The sequence below is a fragment of the Lissotriton helveticus genome, chromosome 2_1 (assembly GCF_964261635.1).
Source record: "Lissotriton helveticus chromosome 2_1, aLisHel1.1, whole genome shotgun sequence".
NCBI classification, from domain to species: domain Eukaryota; kingdom Metazoa; phylum Chordata; class Amphibia; order Caudata; family Salamandridae; genus Lissotriton; species Lissotriton helveticus.
The window spans coordinates 1,516,319,910-1,516,332,445 of NC_136059.1; the positions used below are offsets into that span (position 1 = coordinate 1,516,319,910).

The 12,536-nt window shown below is 45.9% G+C and overlaps 1 protein-coding gene across 2 annotated transcripts in view; it reads left to right on the plus strand.

Annotated features, from left to right (window-relative positions):
* LOC144818739 (uncharacterized) overlaps positions 1–12,536 on the plus strand; it is a 253,078-nt gene that overhangs the window by 213,162 nt on the left and 27,380 nt on the right. The window contains exon 3 of one of the 2 annotated variants that reach the window (XM_078676438.1): positions 5,772–5,861. The exons of the other annotated variant lie outside the window; for it this stretch is intronic. Coding sequence (XP_078532564.1) covers positions 5,772–5,861 — 90 coding nt within the window. The remainder of the gene's footprint in view (positions 1–5,771; positions 5,862–12,536) is intronic. 2 annotated transcript variants of the gene reach the window in all.

Consider the following 12,536-nt stretch of genomic DNA (forward strand, 5'->3'; position numbering starts at 1 on the left):
CGCCGCAATGTTCAAAATGATAACGCTGCCGCGGTTTCTCTATGCCCTACAAAATCAATATTTCCCCCTCCCCCAACAGGTTTTTAAAGATATAAATGCCAAGCTCCGGTCACTGCTCTGGTTGGGAAAACAATCCAGGATAGCCCTAGAGACATTGCAGAGGAATCAATATAATGGGGGGATCTCCTTGCCAAATATCGAAGCCTGTTACTGGGCAGAACACTTATCACCGATAAATGATTGGCTCCACGCCCGGCAGATCACCCCACATATAAACTGGAGAGAGAGACAATGGCGCAACGCACCTGTTTGCACTATATATACGGGGGTAGAGGGAAAGAGAAACTGCTCTCAGCAACGCGAGTTACTGTGGAGGTGTGGGAGAGGGCGACCAGGACGTATGGCTGGACACACAAACCTACGAAACAGACCCTACGGTCAACGTGGGCTGGAGTTGGAATAGAAAATTAAACTATTCCACTATCCAGCGCCTTCCAGCGAAAGTCGTTGTAACGACTTTCGTTGTAATCCCCGCGTTGTAATGGCATGCGGGGTAAAAGCCCGCGTTGTATTGACATACAACCATTCAGGAATACTGGTCTAAGATACTAAGAGAATTAAGTGAGATACTCGAGACGGCCCTCCCGGTGGAGCTTAAATTGGTCCTATTGGGAATAACAAATGATGTGGATCTGAATTGCCCACTCCTGATTTTTGTAGCACTAGCTTTAGTGGTAGCTAAGAGGGACGTGGCCCAGGCGTGGGGCGCTCCCATACCTCCTCAGCCAGAGAATGGAGAAGGGGCATGGACATGTACATGGCAGCGGAGAGGGTCACATACAAAGCTAGGGGTTGTCCCAAGAAGTTCACTAGAGTGTGGGGGAAATGGAGACGATACCATGGTTTGGATGGGGGACTGTGAAAAGAGGAGGAAGGGCCACTCTGTTATCCAGGTTACATACGGGGAGATCTCCGAAAGATTTGTGCAATATAGAGACAGGTAGGGCATAATTTTATCAATATGTAGTGTTACTTGTGGGATTATGGGTATGGTGGGTGTAGGGAGGAGGGTGGAAGGGAGGCAGGGTATGGAGGATGGATTCATGTGACATGCTTGTTATGCTTATGCATTTTAAAAAAGTAAATACAAATATTTAAAAAAAACTAAAAAAACAATATTTCATCTGTTGTACCAACCCGCGTCACAGATTAGGAATTATAAGCATCGAAGCGTTTCAATGGTATCGTTCTGGTTTACACCATCTTTATCAAGACCAAAATAATAACCCTCACTTTTTGCATATGATAATAAATATTGTGCACCTTCTGGGCTTACCCGTCGGGTTTTACTGGTAATCCTTGTTATTATTTATTTAGGTTCTCTTGATGGTTTAGAAAATCCTTATTAACTTACCAGAAATGTAGATGAACCACTGATATGTAATAATTTCTTGTCAAAAAACCTTTTTTAAGTAAGGTATATTTTCCTTATTTCAACCAATATTCATAGTTTTCTTTCTCTTTCCCTTTTTTTTCTTTTTCTTTATCCAGCCACTCTATAGTCACTTTACATTTCGCCCACAAATCATTTGTTACAGCGATATCAAACAAAGTATTCAAATCTACCCATAAGACTTGTGAAATCTTCACAAATTGTTCAACCTGTTTATTCCATTCCACAGGCTTTGCTCTCTATTTTGGGAAATCATTAGTGTATGATGCAAGATCACGCCTTCTCCAAGGCACATGAACATAACCTCCACCTGACGCTTGCCTCAATGGAAAAGTTGAGGTGCCCTCTCCCTCCAGTGTGGACGAAGGTGGCTATATTCTTGGTTTCTTTTGTTCTTTCTTCTTTGCCCATCTGCCATCCCACTTATATAGCTCACTTCACTTTCGGATGTTACTGATTAATTTTTAAATCTGCAATTCAATTCCTAATGTTCTCATGCTAGTTATGTTATTCTCATCAAAACTTACACGGTATCCCTTTTGAAGAGACTTGGTCCTATTAAAATTGACCTCGTATTTCTGAGCTAATTCAGATAGTTTTTCATGGGCTTGTCCCGCACGTTTAGTAACATCTTTATGCATAAATACAAGTTTGTTTCTTGATAGGTATTCAATCGGGATAGATCAAGGTTTCCTAGTATCATCTCTTCCAGTTCTAACTTTAATTTGACCACATCAACTGCATTATCTCACACTGGGGATTGAATTGTTTCTTTACTCAATCTTGAGCTTTCTCCTTCTCATGGGGACCCATTGAAAAATGTAATTCAATCATCTAATTCTTTAGCACTAAGACCATTCGGCGCTACAGGGATATCAGACACTATCTCTTTTCTGGAGTACTGTGGTTAGCACTCCGAAGTGAACTCCAAATAGACATGTCAGAATTTGGTGGTCTTTGAGCAAACCCTCTTACAGGGGTAAATCCTGCCTGGTTCAAAGTTGGATCTGCACTTGCAGCACAAGGGACTAAAGGAATTCCTCCCATCCTCGGGCCCACACAAGCGTTAGCTGATGTACCTTCCTCAGTAGGTACTGTCAAAGTATATGTCAAAGTATCACTGGCTTCACCTGCGCTCTCTACGTCTCCTGTCCTTTTCTTCTTCTTTTTCTTTTCTCTCCCTGGTATGGACAAAATGCATTCTCTGCTTGATATCTGTGCGTGTGTGAACGAGAACTAGGTGAAGTAACTAAATATTCCCCAAACACCCATTCTGTACTCCCCTGCATGGGATGCTAGAAACTACCCACCTCCCCAACAGTAGAGAATGCCTGTCGCCCTAACCTGGGAACTTAGTTGTCAGTGGCCTGGCCAAAGCTGTGAAACGTTTGCCATGAATAACCCCTTCTTATTTGTCGTTATGTTTTCACTCACTAGTTTGTCTGTCCTTTGTCCTTTCACTCCTTTTGGGTTGAACTTACTCTTGAACTTGTTATGTCTCAAGCCTCCGTTCTTTCTCTCGTTGGGGCCCCTCCCCCTGGATCCTCATTGAGGAGTTCCAGAGGAGCCAGCACCATCCCGACTACAATTTGTTTCTTCTCTCTCTCTGCACCGGGAGTTTACCAGTCTCCAGCCCTTCAGCCATTCCCACACCTGTGCAGGCGTTCCGAAGTGGCAGTTTTTTCCTCTGTGATTACTCATCTTGGCGGACAATAGCATCATGCATTCGAATTCTTTCGCTCGTAGTTTCTTTTTTACCCCTTCAAAACGTTGTTGTATTTGAAGTACTTTGTATGTGAACTCTGAAAAGAGGTACATTGTTGAGTTTTCATATTTTATGTCTCCCCCTTGCCGGACTGCTTGAAGGATCGTATCCCAATCCCAGCAGTTGAAAATGCGCACATTGATGGTTCTCGGTGGAGCCCTGGGGCGCTGGTCCTGGGGTTCTGTATGCCCCCTCCACAGAGAAGAATTTTGATAGCCCCTTTTGTTGTATTATCTGTGTTATTAGGTCCTCCATAAAGAGTTCCACACTTGGTCTTTCTGCTCTCTCTAGGGAGCCCACCACGTGTATATTGTTGCGCCTTGAGTGTCCTTTGTAGTCCTGCAGGTTGGCCCCCATGGTCGCTCTTTCCTTTATTAGATGGTTTACTTGTTCTCTTAAGGCTTCCATTACTGTTTGTAGGGCTTGTAGAGAGGTTTACATCACTCTCTCATTCATTTTCTTTAGTTTGGCGCTTAGTACCATCATTTCCATTGCTACTGAGTCTGTTCTTGGCTCTAGCTTGTCTTTTATGTCTCTGATGGCAGTCATTATGTCTGTCAGTGAAGGTTCTGTGTCACCAGTTGATCCCTTGAGCCTTTGTGCACTTGTGGGGTTTTCTGGCAGGCCGGATATGCAATGTCCACAGCTGGACTGATGGGTGGTATTGCCCCAATGTTAGTCCATCATCACTGCTGGTGGTTGCTGCGTGTTGGGGTTTACTTGGGCGCAGCCACTCGAAATCCGTTCTGGCAATGCCCTAGTGGGGTTGTCACATGGGTATTACTCACTGCCGCCTACCAGGGAGGGCCCTTCCCAGGGGAGGGTTACCATACCTACGGCCTGTCGGGTTTCACCCGCCTTCTGCAAGTGGTGTAGGCCAGGTATTTGTGGGAGGGCTGTAGTGGGGGCCATTGTGCAGACAACAGGGTACCATCAACTGTTCCAGTGCATGCCCCAATCATGAGCACCCACCCTCTAAGCCGACCCCTAATCGGGTGGCAGGGGCCCATATGAATTGTCCATCATCACTTATTTCGTGGGTCTCCCAGTGTTAACACTCTTAGCAAGTTCCGGGGGCCACATTACATCTCTGCAGCACCATCTGCCCAACCTTTCCCGGAAGCAGGCAAGCTCAGACCCGTTTTAGTGTTTTTCCTCGCTCACCGGCTTCACCACTGTCTTCTTTACTGGTAGGGCCAGGAGTGCAGCCATCTATATCACCTTTTGTCTTTCACCATGTTGTTGGTGCTCATTTTCTGCCTTTCCTCTCCTCAGCAGTCATGAGACCCGCAGGCACACGTGGGTTCAGGTCCAAGTCCTCACCCAGCTGGCCCCACTCCTTGCGTGGAACAAATCTTTCAGGGCCTTCCTAATTTGCTCATCGGCCGGACCACGAGGTTCGCTGGTTATGTGTCAAGGTCTTCGCCCCAGCTCCTATTCAGACAGCCCTACCATCACCTCTCCTGCAGGCTGAGCCCAAGTAGTCCCGCAGCAGAAAGCACATCATCTTGCCATCCCTTGCCAAGCCTGGCAGCCACCGCTGCCCGCCTTTTCACCGTCCTGAAATTGGGCATTCTCCGGATCTCTGCAGCCAAGTCTGGGCCAGTTCGACAGGCCTCACTTCACGGGCTGTGTGGCTCAGCGGCTTCCACCAGTCTCAGGCCTTGCCACCACTCAGCTATTGAAGGGTACTGCAACGAGGATGAACTACAAAGGCAAGTGCAGGATTTATAGGTGAATGTTGGGGGATAATAGTTTAAGTGGCTCCGGAGTTTCACTAGCTGGCCACCACCGTCTTCAGTGGTTGGCCACACCCCTCTGCACCAGTTCAAACTTGAGTAAATTGCACATATTTTTCTAGTTTCAATAGAAATGGCCCTTGCTAGGGACCGACACTAGTGTGGCTTTGTACTGAATTGTATTTAGGATTTGTTGGTTGGTCTCCTGCATGCAACTGGTAAGTAAATGCTTCAGAGCTTTCTAGAACTAAAAAGGTAAGCAGAATTTGGATAGTAGAGAGGGAAGCAGACATCATGTGGAGCTTAATTTCAAAGTCGGAGGGGGGGTTCTGTTAAAACCAGCGTGTTTTAAAGGCAAGGTGATGATAGTCAGTGGTTCCAATGCTGGCAGTCTGACATTCAAGAACGTTGGGCAGAGGAAATCATGGGTCTTGGTTTTATTGGCTGAGAGAGTAACTAGATGATTGTTCTTACTAGGCTTTACTGTTTAAGCAAGAAAATTGACAGGGCACTTGGTTCAAATGCTCTTGAGATTGGTCAAGAGGAAGTTAAAGCAAAAGCATATTCGTTGATTTTCCATTTGTGTTGTGGTGGCCTGATGGTATGTCAGACACTCCTGAAAAATCACATCTAGAGGTGCTTTCTCCGCACTTACACTGTGACAAATGAAGAGCATACACACCAAAAACAAGGCATTATATGATATACAGGCAGCTGAAATATTAGGAGTACCACTTCTGTTATTTGTATAGAAGGTTGAATGTTGAGATCACATTTGTTTACTATCTGTGGCACAATTGCTTTTATCTTACAGGATTTCCTTCTCTCGGTACTAGCTCAGACTCAACTTTCATGGATCATGTTGAAACTGGAGGAGAAAAATGCTCCAGCAGCCGAAATTCAGGTGAGGCACAAACGGTTCCACTGTCAATAAGAGAGAGAGAGTGAATGTGTGTGTGGGGGTTCAGGAAGGCTCCTGACCTGCCATGAAGCATAGATGGCCACACCTACATGATGCACAGTTTCCAGAGTTTCTGGGTTTAAACCGAGCCCAGGAACCAGATAAATAAAAAAGTATTCGTTGCTGCTGGATGAGCTAGCGTCTGCATGTGTGTACTTGGGCTTGTGTATACAAGTATGTGTCTCCTGTGTAGTGGATACATTTCCATGGGTGTCTGTGCTGCTCACTTTGGCAGTATTCCACTGAGTAGCACTGTGTTTGCCTCTTGAATTTTTGATCACACATGGCATGTGATGGCCCATGTCCACCTATTTGGGCCATCTGTGTCTTTATGAGAGCTACCTCTGGCAGTATGTCATAATTTGTGGCACATTGTGGGTATTGTGCATGGCATTGACATTTTTATTTGGGACTATTGGAGTTTATCACAAATTAAAAGCTTGTATTTGATAGCAAAATGTGTATCATATCAGAAGCCAGCAAGGTGGAATTTGGGGACAGAATAATTGCTTTTCCATATAATGACTTCATGTATGAGACTTACAGGAGTGTGCTCCTTGCAACAAAGTAATGGAGTGTTGTAAGGGAATAGTTTGAAGGACTTTTTGGGATATCAGGTGAGGCAAACGCTCTTCTTGCAGACTCCCCAGCTTGTAATACCGTAGATACTTTATCTTTTAGATTAGATGAAATAAAACATGCTCTTAATCAATCCAAAAGATCTGAAGCCCCTGGACCCGATAGGGTCCCGATCGACTTCTTCTTGGATAACCAGGATCTGTGGGACCCATTACTTACAAATGTTTTTAACACCATAGTCCGAACAGGTGCTTTGGCGTCCTGGAAAAAGTTTGTCATAATACCGATTTACAAGAGAGGGGATAAGGCTGTCCCGAAAAACGATAGGCCTATATCTCTATTAGACACCACAGCCAAAATAATGGGGCGGGTACTTTTGAACAGAATGGAGGAGTGGGCCCTTAAAAAGAACATCATAATTCCCAGCCAATAGAAAAGGAAATGGGACTGTAGATCAGTGCCCTAACCTAAGCCTCATAGTTGCTAAGTATACAGTGGCTAAGAACAGCCATTTATATATGGCCTTTATGGACTTATCGGCCGCTTTTGACTGTGTAGCCCATTCTAAGTTATGGCTAATAATGGAGGTCATGGGAATAGAGACCCAGTTAATACATTTTATTTGAGAGATTTACTCCGATGCCACTGCACGTGTTCATTACAGGAAAAAGGGAGAATCTACAAGATATTTTAGAATTTCCCATGGTGTGAGGCAGAGGTGTGTCCTGGCCCCATTTTTATTTTCTTAATATACCAATGCGGTGGACTCGGCTTTGGTGGGCTCTACCTCAGATGTCCCCCTTATTAAATCTTCTCCTGTCCCGATACTCCTCTAAGCAGACGATGCAGTGCTCCTGGCACAAACTGGTAATACACTGCAGAAACTCATAGAGGAGTATGTAAAATTTATGAATAATCTGGACATGAAGATAAACCAAACTAAGGGGCTCATTACGATAGCGGTGAATCCGCCACCGGCAGCCTGCTAATTGCACATTCACCGCCATTGTGCGGCCATTCACCTCTTGCCAGATAAGGATGGTGGGTGGATTGCTGACGGATGGGAAGTCTGTCCACCACGGGTCCGGCACAAGCAATGGTTACTATTCCCTGTCGGACCCACCCTGCACCATCCACCAGAGTAGGATGCTGCATCCTGCGCCAACCCGTTGGTGGCCCCCCTCAACCAGGAGCCCTTGGTTTTGCACTTGGGGGGCACTTATGGTGCCCCCCAACATTTCCCTGCACCATGTGGCAGGCACTGCATGGTGCCTGCCACATAGTGCAGGCAAATGCAAAACTTGCATTTTTACCATTGCGGCGGGTATTGCAGCCAGCAACCCCCGCTGCAATGGTAAATATGCCTTTTGCAACCGCCACAGTGGAGGTCGCATTGTAATGTGCTGTGCGGGACCGCCGCCATTTGGCCGGGTGGTCCCGTTTCCTGGGACGATGGCAGACGGACATGAGTCCGTCCACCATCGTATTGAACCTCTATGCTTTTTGTGCTTTTGGCAGGTACGAGCCCATTGACACATCCCAGAATGTCTATTGAAGGGCGATATTTTGAGATTGTGGATTCATTTAATTACCTGTGGATTATCTTTAATAGGAAAAATACAGGAATAAATATGGTGACTAATAGATTAATTATAATGGAAAAAGAGCAATGGAGGGCTTTTTAGATTTGTAAAGAAACTCGGTTCAAAGCCACTAAAATTAACAAAAAAGATTTATGAGGCTAAAACACTATCTACTGCTCTTATGAGACAGCAGTTTGGGGGTTATATCAAAATTGGAGCGCATAGAGGACAGCTTTTTGAAAAGATTGATATGTGTCCAATGATCCTGTACCTCTTATAACTGCCACCCTGAGCTGAGTGTTCCTCATATGACAGATACAATTCGTATTGCACCAATTCTTTTGGGTACTCAGACATATCTTGGTAGACTGTCTGGTGTACATAAAATAAAATGGCAAAAATACATTGAGATTAATCTTCAGTAAATTGGCTTAAGTAATTTATTTGAGGATCCGAAGTTATGTTTGACAATATCTAAAAAGGAATTCAAGGTTTGTTTATTAGATTATTTTGATAGAAAGAGATATGACCTCAACTGTAATCTCAGTACAGTGAGACAATATCATTTAGACCCTAGCATAAGTAATATTTAAATTTCCTATCAGACATTTGTCTCGAACCTTCAACGCAGATGTATATTATTGAGATTTCGATTAAAATATATCCCGCTCATGCTAGGCTATCCATCCAAAATTTATTCCATTGATGCAACTTCCTTTATGTCCATGTGATAGTTATTCTCCTCAGAACGATTTGCACATTGTGTTTTTTTGCAATCTGTATATGAATGAAAGAAATAGATATATCCTCCCGCTTATGCATCAATTACATTTTAGACCATATCGCCCAGTACTTTATTACTTTCAGCTATTACCAGATCCTCTGGCATGTTTCGGTTTGGCCTCGTTTTTCCTAGCTGCTATAAAGAGAAGAAGATTAACTCCCTAGTTCGAATCTTATAAGCAAGATATGGGTCAGTCTGATTAATTCTTGTTCTTATATTGATGAAATCTTTTATATTGACTTTGCTTTATATTCTCTAACTTTTAACTCTATTCTTTACTTTAATAAATGTCTCATTTTATTCCCTAATGTTTTTAATACTCCGGAATGTATGTTTGTAGAATACTTTTTATGCCGTTATTCTATCGGCGAAATAAAGTTAATCTTTGATGATGATGATGAATAGTGATATGACACAGCATAAGGAAAAGATAATGAGCAGCAGACCCCTTAGCAGGTATGAGCCTAGTCCTTGGATATTGTTTAGAGAGCGAGCGGGGGTGACATTGCACTGGGTGATGGAGGGGTGAGTTAAAGCAGTGGAGGACAGTGGATGTACATTGCCTGGCTACACATAATTGGAGGTGGTAGGTTATCATGTAAGGTGAAAGGGCCAGGGAATTAAATATAGTATTGATGGAAGAATTGCTTTGGGAGGTACTGGTAGCCAGGTAGTTATAGGGATAAGGCTTATAGTTCAGAATTGTGGTCTATTGTAGCAGCTGGTTGCAGAAGTGTGAAACAGGTAGTCTTTTCAAGGGGGTCCAGTCACTGGGAGTTTACATTGTGACAGGGTATTTCCCTAACATGGAAGAGCAATATTTAAACTTGATTTTTGAGTATTTGCCACCTTATGTTTATGGTGGATAACACACACACATACACACACACATTTATATGTATATATGATGCAATATGGCAACATGATGCAGAAAAATAAATACAGCATATAATAGGGAAAAGGCCATTGTACCATAGATGAGGGTCTACTGATATATGCATGAATTAAGATTGTATTCAAGGAAAATTCTAAAAAGTTGGGGGGGAAAACGGATACTTGAGTGATAATTGACTTGGTGCCAGAGACTACTTTCTGCTATGGCTGTTTCATCACTGTTTCCCCTCCCTCCCCCTAATCTCTTGTGCAGCTGTAGCTAACAGCAAATTATTTGCTAACAGCAATTCTCTTGATCCTCTCTTCGGCCAATGTCTGTTTTCCTCAAGAACTTCTTTGAGCGGAGCTGAGGTTATCGCTACAGTACCTCTGTCCCACTTCAAAAACAACGGACCACTAATTGGTTCAGGCACAGGCTCATGGTAACATCACTGGATAGATCTCGCTGGCACTTACCTTGGAAATTGCTCCATGAACTTGACATTAAAAAAAATAATAAAGGTAAAAATGAAGAGACAACATGAATCACTTAAACTTCACAGAACAAGGATTCAAAAAACATACAGACCAGCCTACCTCGCGCCCGCAACACCTGGGCCGCTCTCCCTCATCGCCCCGCCCCCTAACAGGCAGTAGAAAGCGGACGGACTTTCTCCTTCTCGTGGGACACCACTCTGCATCATACCTGGCTGCCTAACGGACCTGCGGACTTCCTTGCTGGAGTTTAAGAGCCACGACTCGCGGAACCCGCTGCGCGGGTCCCGCATCGACCAGAGGCACAGACGAGCTCTGCTGGGGCAGCGCTTTCACCTTCCATCCGGGGCTGCTGGCTGTGAGGGCTGCGAGCAGGAGGGGCTGGACTCAGTTTCCCAAGAGTCCCAGCCTACCTCGCGCCCGCAACACCTGGGCCGCTCTCCCTCATCGCCCCGCCCCCTAACAGGCAGTAGAAAGCGGACGGACTTTCTCCTTCTCGTGGGACACCACTCTGCATCATACCTGGCTGCCTATCGGACCTGCGGACTTCCTTGCTGGAGTTTAAGACCCACGACTCGCGGAACCCGCTGCGCGGGTCCCGCATCGACCAGAGGCACAGACGAGCTCTGCTGGGGCAGCGCTTTCACCTTCCATCCGGGGCTGCTGGCTGTGAGGGCTGCTAGCAGGAGGGGCTGGACTCAGTTTCCCAAGAGTCCCAGCCTACCTCGCGCCCGCAACACCTGGGCCGCTCTCCCTCATCGCCCCGCCCCCTAACAGGCAGTAGAAAGCGGACGGACTTTCTCCTTCTCGTGGGACACCACTCTGCATCATACCTGGCTGCCTAACGGACCTGCGGACTTCCTTGCTGGAGTTTAAGACCCACGACTCGCGGAACCCGCTGCGCGGGTCCCGCATCGACCAGAGGCACAGACGAGCTCTGCTGGGGCAGCGCTTTCACCTTCCATCCGGGGCTGCTGGCTGTGAGGGCTGCGAGCAGGAGGGGCTGGACTCAGTTTCCCAAGAGTCCCAGCCTACCTCGCGCCCGCAACACCTGGGCCGCTCTCCCTCATCGCCCCGCCCCCTAATAGCCATCCAATTGCTAGGGAAGACTTAAATTGGACCTTAGACACCGCTGCGCGGGAGCGCGCGGGAGCGTCCCGGGAGAAGCCCGGGACAAGGGCGGGACCGTCCAAGGCCGTCATCGGCCGGAGTAGGCCGGGCTGGGCCCACTCTCTTGGTCTCCCTTTTGTGTAGGTATTCACCGGTTTTTTATATATTTTTTGTACCCGCTCTGGGAGGCATACCTGACTGACCCTCCCGGAGCTTAATCATGCCCTCACCGACAAGGGAGAGTACGCCCCAAAAGCCGGGAGGAGTGAAAAGTGGGACTCTTGAAAACTATTTTTCACGGGCTGTGGGGGAGGTGGATAAAGAGGGAAATTTGTCAAGGTTAAGGGCGGAACGTAGACGTTCAGTGGACAATTTGAAAAACACCCCTATGGAAGATCAATCTATGACATTAAGGGAGGAGATAACTCGAAATGAGGATATTCCACTCCTGTTAAGGGAGGGTACGAACAACTCCCTAGTTGAAATAACAAGCACAGCTCTACCTAGTAGTTCTAGTCCCGTTAGGGGGATTACGGATTTAACTTCACAACCGCCCATAGCACATAAAGATAGACATCCCAAACTGAAAGTAGCCATCACACAAGTAATCCCGGGACCACCCCCAAAAAAACGCAGGAGAATGGCAAAGGGAGTGCAGGGTGGTAGTAAATCCAAGACTTTACACCTAGATTTTGGCAAATCTCAAAAACATCCTATACCCACAGTAAAACCACTGGTAGCGTCACACCCTAAATCTAATGTTCAGGAAGCTACAGTTCCCGCCTTGAGCACAGATCCGGGAATTAGTAGTGTCAATGTCCCCCTATCTGTTGTGCCGCTGGGAAACTTGGAATTTCTCTTAAGGTCACTGTTACTCCCGATTAGTGAAAGCGTAAAGAAGATCGAGATCAGACTAACCATACTGGAGGCCACATTGGGAAGTCTGAAATCTCGCGGTGGCCGACAGGAAAGCGATTTAGCACCCATTACCACCCCTGTCGCCTCGCAAGGGTCCAAACCCAGGGTAGATAACCCAGTGCCAGTTCTATCTCAGGCTGTAAAAGGGGTAGTCCCCCAAAAATCCCTAAAATCAAATCCTGTAGCTACCAATTTACTTTATACGCTTAACCCCCCCCTTGCATCAGTATCTCAGGCTCATACGATAGAAAATAACATGCCGGACCACCCAAAAAT